General features: G+C 45.5%; 1 protein-coding gene across 5 annotated transcripts in view; it reads left to right on the forward strand.

Annotated features, from left to right (window-relative positions):
* Nucleotides 1-18501, forward strand: part of ARHGAP44 (Rho GTPase activating protein 44) — a 97602-nt gene that overhangs the window by 61226 nt on the left and 17875 nt on the right. For 3 of the 5 annotated variants that reach the window (XM_040331107.1, XM_040331108.1, XM_040331109.1), the window contains exons 12-18: nt 1516-1597; nt 2386-2466; nt 4050-4163; nt 5433-5524; nt 5855-6035; nt 10532-10549; nt 17718-17930. In XM_040331107.1, the coding sequence (XP_040187041.1) occupies nt 1516-1597; nt 2386-2466; nt 4050-4163; nt 5433-5524; nt 5855-6035; nt 10532-10549; nt 17718-17930 (781 nt within the window). The remainder of the gene's footprint in view (nt 1-1515; nt 1598-2385; nt 2467-4049; nt 4164-5432; nt 5525-5854; nt 6036-10531; nt 10550-17717; nt 17931-18501) is intronic. The other 2 variants (XM_040331110.1, XM_040331111.1) reach the window with 2 other exon arrangements.

An 18501-nucleotide genomic window follows, 5' to 3' on the forward strand; every position in this document is an offset into this window, starting at 1 on the left:
CTGACTCACAACCGCCAAAAAGAAAAACAATTTTAAGAGCGGTATTTGTTAATCTTAGCCATTGGCATGTGCACGGGGTGTGCCGAATGTGCCTGAGCACATCCTAATTGTGACTGGAGGGCCCATGGAACTCAGAATCCCTTGGAAAGTATTGGATACCCTTGTTTCAGCTCCCCATGCATCTCTGTGTCTATTAGGGGCACGGGGTGAGCAAGAACATAATGGACATTAAGAATGTGGCTTGGGTTACTTAAAATGGAACCCTGTATATGCCATTTTAGAAAGACTGACTGATTCATTCTGTTAGGATATGCTGATGTCAACTCCAGCCACCTGTCGGTCTGTTGTCTGTTATAATGTAAATGAGTCTAGTATGGCTTCTCTTTCAGCCATTGTAGTCTGGGCTAATTAACCCTGCAATTGTGTGAAGGAGTTCTGTGTTGATTTGTGATTATGTTGTTTGTGTCTTCTGAGCTACAAGACGGCAAGTCTGGCCTAAAAGTCACGTCTCTGAGTCATCTAGGCTGTCAAAAGGGATTAGTTAATGAGCTCATGTTAATTAGGTTTCTGGTCACAGGTGTATTTCCAGAGTAAATGAACAGGAGGTAGGCACCTTCTCTTTTGACTGTGTATAAAACTTGTATTGCTTTCAATAAAGATTCATTCCTGCTTGACCTGCAAGACAGATCTTTGTCTTGTATTTGGGGGAGAATTATTCGTATGGGTTTCTTGTTCGGTTGGTTGGAGTTTTCGGTAGCTGCCTTTGTGTTCGGGAATGGAATGCCGACTTTAACCCCTTTCATACTCGGGGTGTCGTTACACTAATAATTCCGTGCACAGCTGCCCTGTCCTCTGGTGCCCCGGTTCCAACACCGCAACCACCTTCATCCATAGTGTGTGGTGCTTTGGTATCTCCTGTCCCCACCTGCTGCCTGTGTAACACGGCAACGGTCAACTGCTCCTTTTGTCTAGGGGTGAAGAGAAAGCTTAAATTAACCCGATCCTTCATTCTACCCAAACACGGCAATCCCCCCCCCCCCCACGGTCAAGCAGTGGACTGTTTCTGGTCTATGGAACCTGCTCTGGGCTTGATGACGTCGGGGTACAGTCCACAACTCAAGACTGTTGGAGCGCCGGGGTGCTGGGCCGGTTTTGTGCTGAGAGGATTAGAGGAGCTCAATTTGCACACGGGAAGGGAGAAAGGGCGAAGAGGAACTTGGAAGCAACATCATATTGAGGGTGAGTACCGTTTTAAGCTCAGGCAGGCTTACAGCCATGGAAGAGGTATCAGTTGAGTTCTGCTTGAGCTCCACAATGGAAGCGTTCACAAATTGGGCTTCATACAGGGGAGTAGCTGAAAGGCCATTGCAGTAGAGATAAAGATGTTGTTTTGTATGTAATTCTTCAGAATTTCTTTTCACATTCAAGGAGAGATATAAGAACGTTTAATCAATTGACCAGTAGGTAAGCTTTTATCCCTAATGGGACCTCTTACATCCCGACTTGTCCTTGCAGGGGCATTAAAATCTTACCTTCGAGAGCTTCCAGAGCCCCTGATGACGTTTGAGCTGTATGAGGAATGGATCCAAGCTTCCAAGTGAGTCCACACTTTTATTCTGACATCGGGGTATAGAGACAACTGCTCCAAGCATTGCAGCGTAGCAGGAGAAGTATTCGTTTACAGTGGGGCCTTAAAGTGCCGGCGTAGGGAGTCTAAAGTGTATCTGTGCCAAAACTTGTTTGTTTTTTAACTTTGGATATTGTATAGAATGAGTCAACCACTGTTGTTTTTTTTTATTTTTTCTTCACTTCCTGTCCTGGAGACTCAACAGGAAGGTAACGTATTAAGGAACCAATCGATTCCACCCTTAGGCTGGGTTCACACTACTACACTACTTTCATCCTACTTTGCTCTGCTACATTGGTCCTACATTTATCCTACATTGGTCCTACATCCATCCTACTTTCATGAACAGGATACTACTTTGGTCCAACTTCAATGATATTCAATGGGCCTGAAGTAGGATCAATGTAGGACCAAAAGTAGTACAGGGAGCATTTTCAAAGTCGGACCGACTTGTGTAGGACGCTACAAGACGCTCTCATAGGGAAACATTGAACACAGAGCAAAGTAGGATGAAAGTAGTGTAGTAGTGTGAACCCAGCCTTAAAGGACTTTAAAGACTTCGTACCAGAGGCAACAATCGCACAATTGGGAAGGAGCCTACAAAGTCCCTTATTGGTGGGATGAGTTTGGTTCCTTTTATATGTTTTTGGGCAATTGTTCTGGGATGTGCCACTGTACGATTCTCCCCAAGATTTGGTCGGTTATTTTACTTTCCTTGTATAATCGGTGTCTGTTTCCCGATTTTTTTTTTTTCACAGCATTCAGGATCAGGACAAAAGGCTTCAGGCCCTCTGGAATGCGTGTGAGAAGCTGCCAAAATCCAACTATAACAACTTCAAGTAAGTTGCCCATGGGTGCTCCCATGTCGTTGTGATTTCTGTCCGTGGCCTTTGTACTTGTAGGCAGAAAAGTTTTGGTGTTGCCCGTGATTTCCTAGAGTAATATGAATCCATATCTCCTTTTGGAGAAGATGGTGGGGCTTCCTGCCCAATTTATCTTTTATATCTTGGCTCCCTCCCTTCCTTTTCAGAGTTTGTGAACCATCCCATCCGTCGTTCCCCACCAACAGAGCTGCTGCCCCCCCCCCTTCCGCCGCCATCCAATGCTTCTCTGGGCTCTCCGGATGACGACGATAGAGATTTCCAGTCATCTCTATGACTTTCGGAGGCCCCGAGCGTGACGTTGGGGTTAGGGTTAGGGTTGGGGTTAGGGTTTTCCCTTGAAGAATAAGGCTTGGACTCAGGAAATCTCTGACCGTCGGAGGCCTGGGCGCGACGTTGGGGTTAGTGTTAGGTTTAAGGGGTTATGGTTTTCCCTTGAAGAATAAGGCTAGAACTCAGGAATTGGAGCAGGGACCTCGCCCAGAGCTCAAAGGTCAGAAGGCGGGTTCCCGGAGGTCATAGGTCAGGAGGCGTGGCTGACCCACCCCCACCAAAGTGTACCACCTACCCCAACTAAGTCGGAGAGTGAACAAGTCGGGGGGGAAAAAACAAGAGCGGGGGAAAGCGTTTATCGAAAGCGTTATGACGTCACGCCCGGGTTCCCAGATGTAAACAAAGCCGCGCTCGTGGCTGTCAGCATGAGATCGCTATTTTTTTTTCTCGCTCATGCTTTCCAGCCTGGAGGAGAGATTAAGTGTCGCCTTTGGAGATTTTTAAATTACCGAAGTCTGGCGCCATTCCACGAGTGTGCACAATTTTAAAGCGTGACATGTTGGGTATCTATTTACTCGGCGTAACATCTTTTTTCACATTATACAAAAAAATTGGGCTAACTTAATTGTTTTGAGGTTTAATTCATGAAACCGTTTTTTCCCACCAATTATTGCGCAAATACCGTGCAAGATAAAATGTTGCAATGACCGCCAGGGTGTCTGCTAAAAAAACATATATAGTTTTTTGGGGTTCTGAGTAATTTTCTAGCAAAATTATGATATTTACATGGAGAGAAGTGCCAGAATAGGCCCGGTATGAAAGTGGTTAATAAAAAGAAATTTGTGTTGACATTTTTCTTTGTTTAGATGCCTGATTTTTCACCAACCTCCACAGGGCTGTTAAAAAGACACCCAATGTCTCACTTTTGAGACCGAGAAAGAGATGGAGGACTTTCCCCCTTTCTCTGCAGCCTCAGCCTGAGAGTGAATGAACAGGAAGCATTCTGTACAGAGGCTCCCTGTTCATTCACAAACTGAAGCATTGTAAGCACAGGGTGGATTTATTCCAGTAATTGCTCCCACTACTGCTGCTTTGGGCCCCCTTCTTGAACTTATGGGGCCTGGGTCCTGTACGAGGAGGGGGGCAGGTGCCTACCCCTTATCAGCGGCCCCGCCCACCAGTTTGCAGTTGCCCATTGTTTAACTTTCGTCCTTCTCCCATTTCCTCCTTGCAAGATTTGCTTCTGAATTCATGATTTTAATTTTCAGGTACGTTATCAAGTTTCTGTCTAAGTTGACGGAGTTTCAAGACGCAAACAAAATGACCCCTAGCAATATGGCCATCGTGCTGGGGCCTAACCTTCTGTGGCCGCAAGCTGAAGGGTAAGTTGACCAAGAACTTGGGCTTGGGACAGAATGCTCTCCAAACTCAGTGACGTGAGGGATGGCATTGCCAATTTTTTTGACCCACGCTACAGAAAGGATGGCCTTACTGGTCTTATGGGCAATATCCCCTAACTGAAACGGGAAGTAACTACTTGCCATAAGCGCCATCACAATGTTACCGAAGGAAGGGCTTATTCATATATTACGAAAAGAAGGTGCAAATCATTATTTTATAACCTGAGGTCAGCTGGGTGTCCGGAGCTGATGGTTGTCCATGTCCAGGGATTTTTTTTCTCAGAGAATAGGTGCAGGAACTGCTTCCTTCCGGGTCACCTCTTGTCCACCCCCTTCCCACCTCTGAGCACCAATCCTTGGTTCCACCTTCGAATACCGTTCCTTGGTTCCACCCCGTACCGATCTCTGAGCACCGTTCCATTGTTCCACCCCTTACCCACCTCCGAGCACCGTTCCTCGGTTCCACTCCCTACCCAATTCAGAGCACAATTCCTTGGTTCCACCCCCTACCCACTTCAGAGCACCGTTCCTTGGTTCCACCCCCTACCCACCTCTGAGCACCAATCCTTGGTTCCACCCCCTACCCACCTCTGAGCACCGTTCCTTGGTTTTACCCCCTACCCACCTCTGAGCACCGTTCCTTGGTTTTACCCCTTGCCCACCTCCGAGCACCGTTCCTTGGTTCCACCCCCCTACCCACCTCTGAGCACTGTTCCTTGGTTCCACCCCCCTACCCACCTCTGAGCACTGTTCCTTGGTTCCACCCCCTATCCACCTCTCTGTAATGGATACAGAACCAAGTATCAATTTGTGGCGCTAAGTAATTTGTATGTAATTTGATAATGATAGGAAGTAAAATAGATCCCCTTTTAGCCAGCAACAATGGAGCATCCTTAGCAAAAATAGACTCTGAACAGCTAGCAGCAATAGACCTTTCTCTCCACAGTAGATGTCTCCCAGCAATGAATGTCCCACTGAAAAAATAGATCCTCTCCAGCAACAATAGATTCCCCCAGCAGCCAGTATCAATAGACCCTCCACTACACCCCAGCACCCCCTTGCCATTACATACATTCAGAGCTAGAGGTGCCGGAACTGCGCTTTCCTGTTGGAAAAAAAGCCCTGTCCATGTCCAGTTGCAATGCTCGTTGCAATCACAGGAAACTATATTCTTAATGAATTCCTAAATGTTAATTTTATTATTGGCCCTGAATTTGTTCAATTGCTATCCTCTCTCTTAATTTCCCGTAGCAATATCACGGAAATGATGACCACGGTCTCGCTGCAGATTGTAGGGATCATCGAGCCAATAATACAGCACGCCGACTGGTTCTTCCCGGGCGGTGAGTGTGGATATCTGGGTTGTGCTGGGTACCGATACGTTGTCTGAGAGCTTGGCCCTAAAGCTTGTTGATGAGCTTGATGTTCATGAGCTTCTACGATATGCATATGATGTTTTACTAGCAGGGACCATACAAGAGGTGGGCGGGAGGGGTGGCTGCCCTGGGTGCAATGGTTTACAGCAGGGATGGTGTGCCCTCACCCTAAGGTAAGGTAAGGTAAGGGGGGGGGGGCGAAGTTTGGCATCTTTGGCCTGGGCGCTGGATGACCTTGTCCCGGCATTGTTTACTAGGGACACTTCTTTTTTTAATTCAATACATTTCCTCCCACAGAAATCGAATTTAATGTGACGGGTAACTATGGCAGCCCCATACACACCAACCACAATGCCAACTACAGCTCCATGCCCTCCCCAGACATGGACCACTCGGACCGCAAGCAGCACGACCAGGCCAGGAGGCCGCTCAGCGTGGCGACCGATAACATGATGCTGGAGTTCTATAAAAAGGATGGGTATAACCTTCTTTTTTTCTTTATTATGTTACTCGTTCAGCCATGATTGTCTTCTGAATAGGATGGATAAGTATCTTGTGGGGGCAGACACAGAGCAGAATTGGGGTTTTCAGCCATAGTGGTCAAAGAAATGAGATTCTATAGCAGCCGGTCCATTTTCTGTCATACCTTTCCTACCCCCAATTATGAGATGACCTCTTTGGTTCCAGCCGATAAGCAATTGCTCCCTTGAACTCAATGGGTACCCCTTAGCTGATGTTTCTCACAAAGGAGCAGTTTTGTTTTATAAGTGTTCTCAACTGAATGCTACAGCAATTGTTGTCACAAGATGGAGTTCATTGTGCAAACGTGAAATGATATTTACATTACGATTTGTTCCTCAAATGGGCATTGGGCAGTTGACTCCTCTAACCCCTATCTCAAGTATGAACAGTCTATAATTTCATGTCTACGATCTCATTGGTTTTTCATTATTTTAAGGAAACCTTTATCAAGAAACATATGTTGGCTGCCATTGATGGTCTCTTATTGTAAACGTGCTACACCATATAGCCAAAAGTTTCTAAAGGACACCCGACCATCACACCAATCCAAATGTATAAGGAACCCCCTTCAAATGATTGGGTTAAGGCAGTGGTTCTCAACCTGGGGGTTGAATGAAGATTTTCCAGGGGTCACCGAATCCTGGGCTGTTCCTGAAGCCCACACCGCTCTCCCAGCCTTTTTTTGACCACCTAGAAGGGCTGTCCCTGGAGCCCACGGCTGCCAACTCGGCCTCTTCGCAGCCGCCCATTCAGTTCATTGCATGGCTGGGGGGCAGAGACTAGAGGTCAGCTGACTGGTGAGAAATGTGAAGTGGGAGGGGCTGGAGGAGACCCTATCTCCTGATTTCGGCATGGGTGTCACTGCTACGAGACACCACAAAGTCGGAGACACAGTGAGTAACACTACCTGTGATTATAGTTGCCATTAAAAGTCCCCACTACAGTTCTCAGATCAGCGAGTGACCTTATTCAAAAGCACCTAAGTTGGCCGATCAGACCTCCCCCCAGCACTGCCACTCACTGAGTGTTCTGCACAGAACCCTTGACCTTAACCTTACTAAAAAAGCCTTTAAGATGAATTGGAACAGCAATGGTGATGGGGTACCTGACCTCAACTCTATTGAATACCTTTGGGATGAATTTGAACACACCAGGTCTTCTCATTCAACATCACCATAAAGACCTGGTTTGAGGAGTATGGTGTGGAGGAACTCAAGTGGCCTTCACAGAACCCTTGACCTCAACCCTACTGAACATCTTTGGAAAGAACTGGAATGCCAGTTTATGAGCCTGATCTTCTCATCCAACATTGTGGCCTCACAAATTCCCACAGACTCATTCCAAATTTTTTTTGTGGAAGGTCTTCCCAGAAGAGTGGAGGCTATTATAGCCACACAGAGGGGCAATCTTATATCGGTGGCCATGGTTTTGGAATGAGATGTCGAAGAAGCTCATGTAGATGTTGATGGTCGGGTGTCCACAGATCTTTTGCCAAATACTGCCGTTCTCAAACTGCCATTCTGAGCTTTTCTTTTTGGAGTGCCGTCTTCTCCTAATCTCCATATCTGTGACTTACCCCATGGGCAGCCAAGCAATTGGTGTTTTTAGAATGAGGTTAGCAATTGCTAGTTTTGTGCTAGAGCAATGTGCTTAATGGAAATGGGCTTCTTGGTCTTTTTTAGAATTTTTTTGATTGACAAAGGGTTATATTTTAATTTGATGGTTTGCTGTGTCGTTTCTTTGCGAGGGATCCTGTGCTGTGAAATGTGCGTAAATGGCACCCCTTTGATGAATCATGACCAAAGATCACTGGAGCATAGAAGCCCCAGACCAAACTCATGTAAAATAATTTTATATATATATATATATACTGTACCCATTGTCGCCACTATGCCCATTGATGTCACTGTGCCCTTTAATTGTCGCCACTCATCACTGTGCCCATTGTCGCCACTGTGCCCATTGTCGCCGCTGTGCCCTGTAAAATTCCCCTCCCCCCCCCCCCCCGCCGCCCGGCACTTACCTTTCTCGGCGGGTCAGCCATCCCCCTTCCACGTCCCTCGATGTCTTCTCCCGCCCTCAATGACGCTTCAGCCAATAAGGTTACCAGAACCGATGAACCTGATTGGCTGAGACGCCTGTCAGTCTTATCAAAGGAACTCACCCCCCGTACGTCCCCTGGGTGAGCAGCTGGCTCTTATAGGCACTTTCGCACAGCCAACCAGCTGCCGTTATTCAGGTGGTCGTCGCTCACTGTCCAGCAATCTGAATAGACCAGCGGCCGGCAACAATAACATAGATTCATGCAATGCATGAATCTATGTTATTGTATCAGTGGCGGTGCGGAGTCAGAGGGGGCGGCGCTCCAGCGCCCCCTATAGACGCACCGCCACTGCCCCAGATCGAACTTATGTAAAAATGTGTTATTTTATATATATTAAAATTGCATATATTAAAATATAAAATATATACATTTTTTTATTATTTTTATTTTTTGGATTAGGGTAGGTTTGGACCCACTGTCAGTTTTTTTTTTTGTTGTCTGTCTCCCCATTGGCGAGATTTGCCCTCTATTTGTTCTGGTGGGTTAAACTAAATTATAGAGATGTCAACAGAACAAGAAGTGAGGGGAAATGGGGAGCGTAGATGCCCCAGACCAAACTTATATAAAAATGATTTCTATTTTTATATCTTTTTTTTTTTTATATATATATATATATATATATATATATATATATATATATATATATATATATATATATCTATATATCTATATATCTATATATCTATATATCATCTTTTTATTTTTTATGGATTAGTGTAGGGTCAGACCCACTATCAGGTTTTTATTGCTGTCTGTCTCCCCATTGGCGAGATTTTCCCTCTATTTGTTCTGGTGGGAAAAAACTAAATTATAGAGATGTCAACAAGAAGTGAGGGGAAATGGGAGACACTAGAGATTCTTTAAGGGGCAGATTACCTTCACTTCCTGTTGTGTCCACAAGACAGGAAGTGAAGTAAAATCTCCCCAGCAGGATAGAAATCAAAAAAATAACCTGATATGTATTTTTTTTTTTTTAACCCTTTTCTAATCCATTCAATGCTAAAAAGAAAGTTTTGACTATGGCTATACATACTGCTTAACATGTTAGCTTGTCAGTGTGACAGCAGGTCTGAGAACTAGGAACACACGCAGGTGCATCGTTCTTTTTCACTCTCAGGGCATATGGTAATTCTGCACCAGGAGTTGCGTGGTGGTTAAAAATAGCATGGTGGTTAAAAACTTTTGGCGTTTGGGACATCTGCAAAGAGACCACTGCTTCCACACACATAGTAGGGGTCCTTCCCCCTCGGCATGCTGGCAAAGGAGAGGCTTTTCTACACAGGCTGTGGCTGCTTTCTAATGAAAATTGACTGGATTACTTTGCACCAGTGGCGGCTGGTCCTGTATATTTGGGGGGGGGGGGGGGGAAACAAGACATCCCCCCCAGACACCCCCCCTCATCCTCCTCCCCTTGTGGTCAGTCTTTCGGCCCCGCACCAACACCGCCAGACACCCCCCGCTCGGTCAGTCGGTCGGCCCCACACTTACCCCATCTAGGTCGCGCCCAGCTTCGACTCCTCCTCATCTATGTCTCAGGCTTCACAGCGGCTTCCCTCCTCGTTCCCTTGGCACGGCAGCAGATACGATCGCTTCTCCTCTAGGCCAATTGGGTCTCACCGCTCCCTGATTGGCCGGGAGGAGAAAAAAAAAGGGGGAACTCTGTAGAGGTAACAAAAACTTTGGAGGTCTGCAATGACCTCTGCTTCAACAATGCAGGCCACAGCGGTTTCTATGATGAACCTTGTATTCAAAGTTGCAGAAACATTATTTTAATTCATTGTTTTTAATTTTTATAAATTGTAAAAGGCATTTTTAAAGACGGCTAGTATAAATTATAAAAAAAAAAATATTTATTTTTTGGTCATTTCCACCAACCCCTGTATACCAGGAATGAGGCTGTAAATGGGAGTGTCTCTACCGTGGGCAAGGAAGCTGCCCACTTGTCGGAGAAAGCTGCTATCTCCTAACATGGGAAGACTGTAAATGTAAAGCACACTTAGGGGCTGGGCAGAAGCTGCAGAGGGTTCAGACATATTGGAATCAATATATAGCAAGCAGTATTTCCTTGACATGTTTGAGGCACTGGGGGCTGAGGGGAGGAGCATAGGCTGTCAGGGTTATAAGGAGTGGCAGCAATGAATGATTCGTCAGAACAGAATTGGCTTGTGAAAGGTTGAGGTGTATGTATTTCAGCGGCGTTCTTGGCTGTTTACCAAGGTAGTTGATGCCACTGAACGTGCCGACTTTGCAGAGCCCAGTGCTAGATTTAGTGGCATCCGCGGCTCCTGCCACTTTCCCTCTTTCAGTGTCTCTCCACGCTAACGGTGCTTGTGTTTTTGTCCATGCAGCCTTAGGAAAATTCAAAGGTAAGACGTACCTCCCTGACTTGCCTCTCCGACCTACATGTCCTGTAACCTGCCATCTCGTTCCAGAGAGTCTTCTGTCCTTCGCTGGGTGCATGTTCAACGTCCTGAACTGTGTGCACATTTTATGTCTGTTATGTGTAACCATTTCTTGGCTGTTCCTATGTTTTGTTTTATTTTTAGGCACTTTTAACAGCGCCGGCAGGCCTTGCAATGTTTTAGAGTACATAGGTGCCATCTGTGCTCTAAGGAGCTTACAGTCTAATGTCCACAGTACAGTCTTGGGACCCTTTCACACCTATCTGCTATATTGGCCTGTTCTTACCTTGGCTTTGGTGCTACAAAAGTGTTCAGGAGTGCGTTTGTAGCAGTTTTGGTGAGATTTCAGTAGGGTACAGCAACGGGCACCAAAACTGCCCCATTGAAAGAACAAGTCTTTTTTTTGCCCCGTGGTTTTGATAAGGAATTCTGTGCACAAACCCCTTTTGATAAACCAGAGAGGGTCATTTATGGAAGAATACAATTAAGCAATCCTATATGATTTTGCATGGAAAGCAGAGTGGTTGAAGGAAACCTACATAAACACAGGGAAAATGTACTTGGGAATTGACCCTACAGTAAAACACCAAATCTGTAACATGGAGTGTGGAAGGGTTGACACTATCAGGTTTCTATTGCTCAAGTAGAGACTGGGTGGGCAACGGGAGGAGTACTAAGAGCAGAAAAAAATATAGAATTCAAAATATATCTATCATAAAAATCCAACATATTTTTAGGGGTTTTAAGGGTCCCTCCTTTTCAAGGCTTAACACTGTTGACCAAAGTGAGTCAAATTGAACAAAGTTGGAGGGATCTCTAGTCTTCTGCTGAAAACTGGCTAAATGGGAATTTTCCATCCCTTCCTGTTGGGTCCACAGAACAGAAGATGCAAAGAATCTCCTCAATGGAATACTATTGGCAGAAAATAACTCCACAGGGGTTTTAGTCCTTTCTTACTCCATCCAAAAAGATTGTGACTTTAGATATACTATAAAGCAGCCTTTCTCAACCTTTTAACCCCTGGCACCCCTAAAATAATTTTAAGGTCCTGGGGAAATCTTACTAAAGCCAATTCCTCAATGGTCAGTAGGAAAATATGCCCTTACATTGGTGGTCCGTGGGAAGAATGTCCCTTACATTGGTGATCAGCAAGAAGAATGTCCCTTACATTGGTGATCAGTGAGAAGAATGTCCCTTACATTGGAGGCCAGTGGGGAAAATGTCCATTACATTGGTGGTCAGTGGTAAGAATCCCCTCTTGCTGCGTTCTTGCAGCTCCTAGTCCCTGGGTTTCTTTTCTCCATGGACTCAGCTAAGTGCGTCGGGACCCTTTGGGGAAAGACCACGCAATATCAAGATACCTCTCAACTCAACTCAATAGTGGTCAATATGCCACCCTAACAGATAGCTCTAGTGCAGTGGTTCTCAACCTGGGGGTCGGGACCCCCTCGGGATGATTTACCAGGGGTCACCGAATCCTGGGCTGTTCCTGAAGCCTGTATCACTCTCCCAGCGTTTTTGAAGCCACCCAGCAGGGCTATCTCTGGAGCCCACAGCTGCCCACTCAGCCTCTTTGCAGGCGCCAATTCAGTTTACGGCATGGCTGGGGGGCAAAGACTAGAGGTCAGCTGACTGGTGAGGAATGTGAAGTGGGAGGGGCTGGAGGAGACCCCATCTCCTGATTTCGGCATAGGTGTCACTGCTATGAGATGCAACAGAGCTGGAGACACAGTGAAGCCGGAGACAGTGAGTTACACTGCCTGCGATTATAGTTGCCAATACAAGGACTCAGGGAGCACTAAATGTCCGTGGTTTAGGGGCGTAAATTACTTGTCTTGCCTTGGGTGCTGACAACCCACGCTACGAAAATAATTTTACTGTTGGGGGTCCCCACAACTTGGGAAATTATATCAAGGGGACACGGCCCTAGGAGGTTGAGGACCACTGCTTTAGTGAAACCCTAGGTTTCCCCAGAACCCTGGTTGAGAATGGCTGCTTTAAATCCTAATTCCAGAAATATATGCCCCTAATAGACCTACTGTCGGCCAACCTGGTTAAGTCTGCTGCTTCACATGCTAGAACAGTCCAGCAGCTGTGGACACCACAGAGGACTATATCGTTTTGGCTACACATAGAAAGCCATGCCATTTTCCGGAGATACAGGAGGGACTTCCCTTTGCTGCTGGCAACAGAAGAGCATCCCTTTACTCAGGAACTGCCTTGTATTTTTTTGTCAATGAATACTAGTGTCAGAAATCAATAGCAAGCATGATCAGATCTGTGTGGCTACACTTAGAATCTGAGACCAGACAATATGTAGTAAAACAAAGGTCATCCCAAGCACCAGCACACAGCAAACATAATAAAAATACAAGTGAGCCACAACCATATAATAAATATAACTTATGGAGTAGCAGGAAGCATAATGACCATCTACTATATACAATAAGTACACGGTGAGGCGCATAGGCGATAGGGAATACCGAAGATGCAAGGAAGGGGGGAACCAGGACTGGAATCAAAAACAAGTTGAGCAGATAGAAGGCAGCAAGGTGCAGGATAAGAGCAGAATAAATGGCAGCAGCAGCTGACTCGGTCAAAACACTGACGTAAGGGGTATCGGCAGAAGAGGGACTTAAGTACCTTCCCAACAACCAGCACCAGGTGGAGACTGATTACTGGGGTCTGTTGGCTGCTGGGAGACACCCGCTGGTTTACACTGGAACTACAACTTTCCACTCCTGGAAGACAGTTGCAGCAGCAGATTACCCAGGTCCCGACACCTAATGTGAGCTCTGATTGGTAACGTAATCTGCCCCTTCTCTCCACATCAGCCAATCGGAGACCACTCGGCATTCATTGTCATAAATATAAGGTGCGGGAACGCTCTTTTGTTTCCGGCAGCAGAGGGAGGTCGCTCCTGTCTCTATGCAAGACGGCACGGCTTACCGTATGAAATCTCTTTCAACAAGTACACTGAGGTAGACACCAGACAATGTTTCTGATTCTTAGTCTATCCAAAAAAAGTTGGGGTTGGAGTTCCAGTTTAAATATTCCCATTTGTGGTCAGTATGCCCAGAAAGTCTTTGTTTACTAAGATTAATGATGGGATTCGGCCTGTACTCCCAGTAACAGCTTTCAGACTGCCTGAGTCGTCCACTGGGAATTTTTATGTACTCATTAAGCCAAAGGATTTTTCATGTTTTAGCTTTTTATGGCTTCTTAAAGGTTGTGCTCCCTCCCTTCCGCATCTTCTGCATCTGGCCCATATAAGATGATCGGGATTGTTTTACGATGCTGTAAAATTTTAGAGTGCTGTCTTCATATAGAGCGCCAGCTCTGAAACATTCGCAGAGAAAGCCTTTGATTTGCGATCTTTGTGATTCTGTACGATGGCACACCATTTGTACCCCATCGGGATGAAAGCCACTGGTGACCATGAAGTAGATGTTTGCACTTGTGTACATGTTCATTAATTGAATGTCTTCCTTGTGTCTGTTTTTGTTTTATTCTTAAGACAAAAAAGCCAAATGAAGAAATCTCAAGAACGATTTCCTACACAGTGCACACATCTAGATTAGAAATAAAGTGCAGCAATGAGGCAATTCTGACTTTTTCTGGAGCACCCAAGAACCCTGAAATCCACAAGTAATATTTCTGGTGTGAGCTGAGATCCATGCCTCTTTGCTGGTCCTCTTAATGTCAACTTGGTAGATATACGGGGGTCTCGACTTTTTCCCTTGAAATTTACGGGGTGGTGGCCAATAATCATTGTTGAATATGTAATGCTACAGAAAATTGTCAGAGACTGCCAACATAGTACAGGTGATTGTGAGAGACTGTAGACATACTATAGAAGATGGTCAGAGACAGGGGACATAATTGAAGAGTTGGTCAGAGATTGCAGACATTCTACAGGAGATTTTCAGAGACTATGCACACATTACATCAAAATCTTTACAGACTCTTCACAAATCAATGTTCCTACTGGTGCTGGTACCCAAGGACCACACAGTAAGTACCATATGTCCCTTGAGGCACCTGTTGATCACCATAGGTCTAGGAGGACAACCATCATGATAATGGGCCATAGGTCTAGGAGGACAACCATCGTGTTGATGGGCCAGAGGTCTAGGAGGACAACCATTGTGTTGATGGGCCATAGGTCTAGGATACAACCATCGTGTTGATGGGCCATAGGTCTAGGAGGACAACCATCATGTTGATGGGCCATAGGTCTAGGAGAACAACCATCATGTTGATGGGCCATAGGTCTAGGAGGACAACCGTTGTGTTGATGGGCCATAGGTCTAGGAGGACAACCATCATGTTGATGGGCCATGGGTCTAGGAGGACAACCATCATGTTGATGGGCCATAGATCCAGGAGGACAACCATTGTGTTGATGGGCCATAGGTCCAGGAGGACAACCATAATGTTGATGGGCCAGAGGTCTAGAAGGGCAACCATTTGTGTTGATGGGCCATAGTTCTCAGAGGACAACCATCATGTTGATGGGGCATAGGTCTATGAGGACAGCCATCAAGTTAATAGCTCAAAGGTTCTTGGAGGACAACCATCATGTTGATGGGCCAATAGGCCCACCATCATGCTGGTGGTCCATAGGTCTAGGAGGACAACCATCATGTTGATGGGCCATAGGCCTAGGAGGCCAACCATCATGTTGATGGCTGTCCTCTTAGGAGGCCAGTAGGTTAGAGTGGGATTAGCTGTGAGTTTCTTGATTTCTCATAAATCAAATATATGTGTGCCTCCCAGGAAACACAATAAAAAGATGTAGAGATTTTTTTAGATGTCACAAGTGTCTGCATCTCATTTCTAATACTGGTTTGCACTGCACAGGTTAATCGCAGATATGCTTTAAAGTTGGCCATAACTTTTCCCAGAAGCTTTAGAACATGTAAAGAATCGCTTGACTCTTGGCAGTGTAAAATGTGCAATAAGTTGATTGGGGTAAAGATTTTAAGGCTGTTAATAATCTTTGAGCTTGTGGCTTGACTCTCCGGTTACCGTCTTTCTATCCCTCTAAATAACTTCAGCAGTGACAGTCATCAGATTGTGTCTCTACGCTTTCCCAAAGTCATGGAAGAGTTGTCATCTCTTACCGACTCTTCCCCTAGAAATATTGATACACACTGGTGGCTGTGACACCACGATTTGTAAAGTGTAGAACCTTTGCGCAGAGACTGCCAACATAAGACAGGTGATTGTGAGAGACTGTAGACATACTATAGAAGATGGTCAGAGACAGGGGAATTAATAATTGAAGAGTTGGTCAGAGATTGCAGAGATTTAGACTGTGGACACATTACATTTGTGGTTGAAGACATGCTGCAGGAGACTACCAAAGTTCAAAATCTTTACAGACTCTTTACAAATCAATGTTCCTACTGGTGCTGGTACCCAAGGACCACACAGTAAGTACCATACGTCCCTTGAGGCCACCTGTTAATCACCATAGGTCTAGGAGGATAACCACCATGATAATGGGCAATAGGTCTAGGAGGACAACTATTGTGTTGATGGGCCATAGGTCTAGAAGGACAACCATTTGTGTTGATGGGCCATAGGTCTAGAAGGACAACCATTTGTGTTGATGGGCCATAGGTCTAGAAGGACAACCATTTGTGTTGATGGGCCATAGGTCTAGGAGGGCAACCATCATGTTGATAAGCCATAGGTCTAGGAGGACAACCATCATATTGATGGGCCATAGGTCTAGAAGGACAACCATCATGATAATGGGCCATAGGTCTAGGAGGACAACCATCATGTTGATGGGCCATAGGTCTAGAAGGACAACCATTTGTGTTGATGGGCCATAGGTCTAGGAGGGCAACCATCATGTTGATGGGCCATAGGTCTAGGAGGATAACCATCATGTTGATGGGCCATAGGTCTAGGACGACAACCATCATGATAATGGGCCACAGGTCTAGGAGGACAACCATCATGTTGATGGGCCATAGGTCTAGGAGGGCAACCATCATGTTGATAAGCCATAGGTCTAGGAGGGCAACCATCATGTTGATAAGCCATAGGTCTAGGAGGACAACCATCATGTTGATGGGCCATAGGTCTAGGAGGACAACCATCATGTTGATGGGCCATAGGTCTAGAAGGACAACCATTTGTGTTGATAGGCCATAGGTCATGGAGGGCAACCATCATGTTGATGGGCCATAGGTCTAGGAGGACAACCATCATGTTGATGGGCCATAGGTCTAGGAGGACAACCATCATGTTGATGGGCCAGAGGTCTAGGAGGACAACCACAGTGTTGATAAGGCATAGGTCTAGGAGGACAACCATCATGTTGATGGGCCATAGGTTGTCCTTCTAGACCTATGGCTCATTCCTAATGGCTTATTAACAATGGGTTGTCCTCCTAGACTCTGGGAGGACAACCCCTTGTTAATAAGCCATTAGGAATGTTCAAATATCCTTATCGTATGGAGTCACCCTTTAAGCAATCACTTTTTTCTGACTCGGTTGTACAGTTCTAGTTCTTTCCTGCACCAAATATAAAAAAACAACGGCTGCCGGTACCGTACATGGCTATCATGTGCAAGATGCATGGTGCCATCTTGACTGCCTGAAGCAATGTACACTGGGGGAATAATAAAGAAAATTTAGAAATAAAGGCCATTTTTCGTACCCATTGGGATTATTGGTCTAGTATTAATGATGGAGCTTCAAAACTAGATGGGGAATTTGGAGACGGATTTTGGTAGCTTCTAGGTTTAGAATATTGGTGAGCCTTTCTCCGATCTCCGAATCCCGAGTAAAGGGAAATATGACTCGTAAAACATGTGCCACAACTGTGTTCAGAATTTATGTTCAGAATGGTATGTTTTATATTCTGTTTCATTGGAACGATCTGCTGTTTTCCAGGTGGGATTGTGTATTCATGTTTTGTGTTGTTTGTGTATTTTATTTTTTACTTTTAACCTTTTCTTGTTGTTTTTGTTTCTTGTTTTTTGTTCCCCACTGTTGGGGACCTTTGTTTGTATCACATTGTTTCTGGCTCAGTCTTTTTCTCTCTCTTTCTCTAACCTCCCCTTTTTATAGAGATGGTAAGCAGATGTCTTTTTGTATTCCCCCTCCATAGCATGGGCGTACGGGTGATGGACACTTCTTGGGTTGCCCGCCGCGGTTCTTCCTTAGTCCGCAAAGGCCCCTCCACCCCGCCCGCCGTGCAGCCCCCTGCTCCTCCGTTCGAAACCGCAGCCACGCCTCAGTCGCCAAACCCCGACTTGTCTGTAGAAAGTCCCTCCCCTACTCCTCCCAGTAGCGGCTCCCAGCCGGGTCCTGAGAGGACAAGGTAAGCACTCAACTGCCATCACCTTCACCTTTTTTTCATTTTCGCCACCCTGTTTTCGCAGCTCCGTCTCCCCAAGACCGCTTTTAGGTTTACCAACCCTGATATCCATTTTGGTCACCATTTGATTTTTATTTTTTTTGCTAGTTTTTTATAATGCCCATGAAATTCAACAATAACACCATAAAAAATAGTATATAGATGCTACTGAGCTTATAGTCTTGTGAAAAAGTACGTACACCCCAATGGAAACTGTTGGCTTTTTTTTTTTTATAAAACATGAGATCTTCATTCATAGAGGGCCATATTCTGAGTAGAGTTACGACGGTGTATCTCAGGATACTCCATCGTATCTCTCTTTTTTGGGCCGCGTATCTATGCGACTGATTCTTGGAATCATTTTCGCATAGATACGCTGAAGATCCGACATGTGTAAGTCACTTACACTGTCGGATCTTAAATGTAATTACTCCGCCGGCCGCTAGGTGGCGTTTACGTTCAGGTCTCATTTGTTTATGCAAATGAGCCTGATACGCCGATTCCCGAACGAATTTGCGTTGGGTAACCGTCGCTT

Source organism: Rana temporaria, chromosome 12 (genome assembly GCF_905171775.1).
Source record: "Rana temporaria chromosome 12, aRanTem1.1, whole genome shotgun sequence".
NCBI classification, from domain to species: Eukaryota; Metazoa; Chordata; class Amphibia; order Anura; family Ranidae; genus Rana; species Rana temporaria.